This window comes from Suricata suricatta, chromosome 10, assembly GCF_006229205.1.
Source record: "Suricata suricatta isolate VVHF042 chromosome 10, meerkat_22Aug2017_6uvM2_HiC, whole genome shotgun sequence".
NCBI classification, from domain to species: Eukaryota; Metazoa; Chordata; class Mammalia; order Carnivora; family Herpestidae; genus Suricata; species Suricata suricatta.
In genome coordinates this window covers 58,279,443-58,285,031 of record NC_043709.1, presented here as the reverse complement: position 1 = coordinate 58,285,031, position 5,589 = coordinate 58,279,443, and the positions used below count along the sequence as shown (strand labels likewise).

Genomic DNA, 5,589 nt, shown 5'->3' with positions numbered 1-5,589 from the left:
TCAACAAAGAAAAAAGGCCTTCTCAACCTGTTCCTCTCATATGATAGTTGTCTCTATCTCTTATGGAAGCTGCATCTTCATGTATGTGAAAACATCAGCAAAGGAAGGGGTTGCCTTGACCAAAGGTGTAGCTATGCTCAATACCTCTGTTGCTCCAATGCTGAATCCATTTATTTACACTTTAAGGAACCAGCAGGTGAAACAAGCATTTAAGGATGTGGTGAGAAAGATACTTTTTTCAAAACCATTGATCTGACTGTAATTTATAACTACAATATTGTGAAAATCAAAAGCTGGAAATCTCACTGAAGTGAATGCTAGAAGAGACAGCTGAAAGGGGGACCTATGCCACTCAATGTCAGTTATAGGGAGAATGTACAATTACAGATCCCAAAAAAAGAATAGGAAGCAGGAAAAGATCATCGATTACAGGATCCAATAGGGAAAGATATACATTGCATCTCCTAGAATAAATCAACCAGCACTACCAACACAGCTAAGGATAAATCCTCAACACCCTAAATGCTTGCTTTTCTCTAATGAACTTTTATTCAAAACAACCTCTCCCAATTTCCACCTTTTTCTCCATAAAATAACAGTATTTGTTTGTTGGATTTGCCTATAGTTATTCCTTAACTTGCATGACCCAAACTGCAATTCTCAGTTATTCTCAAATAAACCCATTTTTCTCTCTGGTAAAATGACGATTGTTTTATTTTTAAGATTAACAATATAAACACAACAATTTTACTGTAAAATCAATAGATAATTCATTATTTTATTTCTCCTCTCTTCTTACTTTTATCACTTGTCTGGAATATAATTGCTTATGCTATTTTGGATTCAATGTTCTTACATTGTAAGTTCTCCTTATATAATGTGGCATCTGGGTGGGTTGGTCAGTTAAGCATCCAACTCTTGATTTTGACTCAAGTCAAGATCTTACAGTTCATAGGTTGAGCCCAGCAGACTTTGTGCTGACAGTGCAGAGACTGCCTGGGATTCTTTCTCTCCCTCTGTCTCAGACCCTGCCCTACTCATGCTCTCTCTCTCTCAAAATAAATAACAATAATGATTAAAAAAAGTTCTCCTTATATGAATAAGCACAAAGTCATTATGGAATGATCTATAGTATTTTCCCGTGATATAAGACAAAAAATTAATAAATCACTTCTTCTATTAATGTATGCACTTTAAATATCATATTGGTGTTGATATTTATTAAATCATAATTTATTCAAAAAGTATATGACATTCGTATTTTAGTTATTAAATTATATATATGACTATACCTACATATGTGTACTTAAATTACATATTTACATATATATCTACCTACTGCTTTTATGTTTTCTTTTTAAATGACCCATAAAAGAAACTAAGGCAAAAGAGCATGATAAAAGAATTTGGGAACTCCGTGACTCATTAAGAAGGAATAATATCTAAATCATAGGAGTCCTAAAAGATGAAGAGAGAAAAAAAGTGGTAGAAGGCTTATGTGAGTAAATTATAGCAGAAAACTTTGCTAACCTGGGGAAAGACAGACATCTCTATCCATGAAGCACAAAGAACTCCCATTGGATTCAACAAAAACAAATAATCAACAAGGCATATCATAATAAAATTAACAAACTACACAAAGAAAGAATTATGAAAGCAGCAAGGGGGGAATAAGTTCTTAATATACAAAGGAAAACAGATTGGGTTCACAGCAGACTTATTCAAAGAAACTTAGAGGGCAAGAAGGAATGGCAAGATATTCAATGTGCTGATTTAGAAAAAATCTGCAGCCAAGAATTCTTTATCCAGCAAGGCTGTCTTTCAAAATAGAAGGAGAGATAAAAAGCTTTCCAGACAAGCAAAAAGTAAAAGAGTTCATGACCACTAAAGCAGCCTTGCACGAAAGTTTAAGGGGAACTCTCTGAAGGAAGAAAAGAGGAAATAAAACAACAAAGACAAAAAACAACAAAGACTATAAAGGACTAGAGAACATCCCCAGAAACTCCAACTCTACAGGCAACACAATGGCAACAAGTTCATATCATTTATTACTCACTCTAAATGTGATTGCACTTTACATAGGGTAACAGAATGGATAAGAAAAAAGATCCTTCCAAAAGGACCTTATAATGCTTGGATCTATAGGGATCTTATACTTATTTACAAGAGACTCATTTTAGAGCTAATATCACCTTCAGATTGAAAGTAAGGGGATGGAGGGGCACCTGGGTGGCTCAGTCTGTTAAATGCCCAACTTTGACTCAGGTCATGATCTCGTGGTTTGTGAGTTTCAGCCCTGCATCAGGCTCTGTGCTGACAACTCAGAGCTCAGAGCCTGGAGCTGCTTCAGATTCTGTGTCTCCCTCCCTCTCAGTCCCTCACCAAGTCACACTCTGTTTCTCTCTCTCAAAAATAAATAAAACATTTTTACAAAAATTTTTTAAAAAGTAAGGGGATGGAGAACCTTCTCTAATGCTAATGGTCACAAAAAAAAAAAAAGCCAGAGTAGCCATACTTATCAGAGAATCTAGATTTTAAATAAACAACTGTAACAACAGATGAAGAAGGACATTATATAACAATAAAGGGGTCTATCCACCAAGAAGATCTAACAATAATAAACATCTTTGCTCCCAATGGGATAACACCCAAATATATAAATCTATTAATTACAAACATAAGGAAACTCATTGATAGTAAAACCATTTTTAGGGGACCTCAACACCCCACTTACAGCAATAGACATATTATCTAAACAGAAAATCAACAAGGAAACAATGGCTCTGAATGACACAAGACCAGATGGACTTAACAGATATATTCAGAACATTTCATCCTAAAGTAGCAGAATACACATTCGTCTCAAGTGCACATGGAACATTCTCCAAAATAGATCACACACTGGGACACAAATCAGCCCTCAACAAATACAAAAAGATCAAGATCGTACCGTGCATATTTTCAGACCACAACACTATGAAACTCAAAATTAACCACTAGAAAAATTTGGAAAGGCAACAAATAAATACTTGGAGATTGAAGAACACCTACTAAAGAATGAATGAGGTAACCAAGAAGTTAAAAAGGAAATTAAAAGTACATGGAAGCCACTGAAAATGATAACATTAACCAACACCTCTGGGATGCAAAAAGTGGTCATAAGAGGGAAGTACATAGTAATCCAGGATTTCCTAAAGAAGGAAGAAAGTTCTCAGACACACAATCTAACCTTACACCTTAAAGAACTGGGAAAAGAACAGCAAGTAAAAGCCCAAAACAACATAAGACAGGAATTAATAAAGATTAGAGCAGAAAAAATGCTACCGAATCCAAAGAAACAGTAAAACAGATCAATGAAACCAGGAGTGGGTTCTTTGGAAGAATTAACAAAATTGATAAAACTCCTAGTTAGTTTGATCAAAAAGAAAAAGGAAATGACCCCCAAATAGTATATCAAGAATGAAAGAGAAGAGATCACAATGAACACTGCAGAAATAAAAAAAAAAATAAGAGAATATTATGAACACTTATATGCCAACAAGTTGGGCAATATGGAAGAAATGGAAAAATTCCTAGAAACATATAAACTACCAAAATTGAAACAGGAAGAACTAAAAATATTGAACAGATCCATGATCAATAAAGAAATAAAATTGTAATCAAAATCTCCCAAAAATACGAGTCCAAGGCCAGATGGCTTTCCAGAGGAATTCTATCAAACATTAAAGAAGAGTTAACACCTATTCCCAGGACACTGTGCCAAAAAATAGAAATGGAAGGAAACTTCCAAAATCATTCTATAAGGCCAGCATTACCTAGATTCCAAAACCAGACAAAGATCCGACTAAAAAGGAGAACTACAGAGCAATTTCCCTGATGAATATGGATGCAAACATTCTCAACAAGATACTAGCCAACCAGATCCAACAATATATTAAAATAATTATTCACCACAATCAAGTGGGATTTATACATGGGATGCAAGACTTGTTCAATATCCATAAATCAACCAATGTGATACATCACATTATTAAAAGAAAGAACAAGATCCATATGACTCTCTCAATAAATGCAGACGAAGCATATGACAAAATACAGCATCCTTTCTTGATAAAAACGCTCAAGAAAGTAGGGATAAAAGGATCATATCTCAAGATGATAAAAACCATATATGAAAGACCCACTGCTAATATCATCCTCAAATGGGAAAAACTGAGAGTTTTCCCCCTAAGGTCAGGAACAAGACAGAAATAACCACATAGTTTTGGAAGTCCTAGCCTTAGCAATAAGACAACAAAAACAAATAAAAGACACCCAGACTGGCAAGGAGGACGTCAAACTTTCACTCCTCACAGATGACATGATTCTCTATATGGAAAACCTAAAGTATTCCACCAAAGAACTGCTAGAACTGATCTGGGAATTCAGCAAAGTGGCAGGATATAAAATCAATGCACAGAATTCAGTTGCATTTCTGTACACCAATAATGAAACAGCAGAAAGAGAAATCAAGAAATTGATCTTATTTACAATTGCACCAAAAACCATAAATACCTAGGAATAAATCTGACCAAAGAGGTGAAAAATTTATCAACTGAAAACTATAGAAAGCTAATGAAAGAAATTGAAGAAGACACACACAAAAATGGGAAAATTCATGCTCATGATTGGAAGAACAACTATGGTTAAAATGTCAACACTACCCAGAGAAATCTACATAATCAGTGCAATCAAAACAACACCAGCATTCTTCATAGAGCTAGAACAAACAATCCTAAAATTTGTATGGAACTAGAAAGATACCAAATAGCCAAAGCAATCCTGAAAGCTGGAGGTATTACAATTCCAGACTTAAAAATGTATCACAGGGGCATCTGGATGGCTCAGTCAGTTAAGCATCCAACCTTGGTTCATGTAATGATCTTGTGATTCATGAGTCTGAGCCTCGTGTTAAGCTCTGTGATGAAAGCTCAGAACCTAGAGCCCTCATCAAATTCTGCATATCCCTCTCTCTCTGCCCCTCCCCTGCTCATTCTCTCTCTCTCCTCTCTCTCTCTCTCTCTCTCTCTCTCTCTCTGTCTCTCTGTCTCTGTCTCTCTCTCTCACTCTCTTTCTCAAAAATAAATAAAGATCTACAATTTTTTTAAAAAAGATGTATACAAAGCTTTAATCATAAGACTGTAGGGTACTAGAACAAACACAGACACTCAGATCAATGGAACAGAATAGAGAACCCAGAAATGGCTTTACAAACCTATGGCCAACTAATCTTTGACAAAGCAACAAAGATTATCCAATAAAATAAAAATAGTCTCTTCAGCAAATGGTGTTGGGAAAACTGAACAGTGACATGTAGAAGATTGATCTTATACTACTTTCTTACACCTTACACAAAAACAAACTCAAAATGGGTAAAAGACCTAAATGTAGACAGGAAGCCATTAAAATCCTAGAGAAGAAACCAGGCAAAACCCTCTTTGACCTTGACTGCAGCAACTTCTTACTCAACCCAGAAGGAAGAGACATAAAAATGAACTATTGGGACCTCATCAAGATTAAAAGCTTCTGCACAGTGAAGGAAACAATCAG

At 35.2% G+C, this 5,589-nt stretch overlaps 1 protein-coding gene across 1 annotated transcript in view; it reads left to right on the top strand.

Moving 5' to 3' along the window:
• Positions 1–256, top strand: part of LOC115304355 (olfactory receptor 6C65-like) — a 15,121-nt gene extending 14,865 nt beyond the window's left edge. Inside the window, exon 2 of the mRNA XM_029954506.1 lies at positions 126–256. Coding sequence (XP_029810366.1) covers positions 126–256 — 131 coding nt within the window. The remainder of the gene's footprint in view (positions 1–125) is intronic.
• Positions 257–5,589: the final 5,333 nt, after the last annotated feature.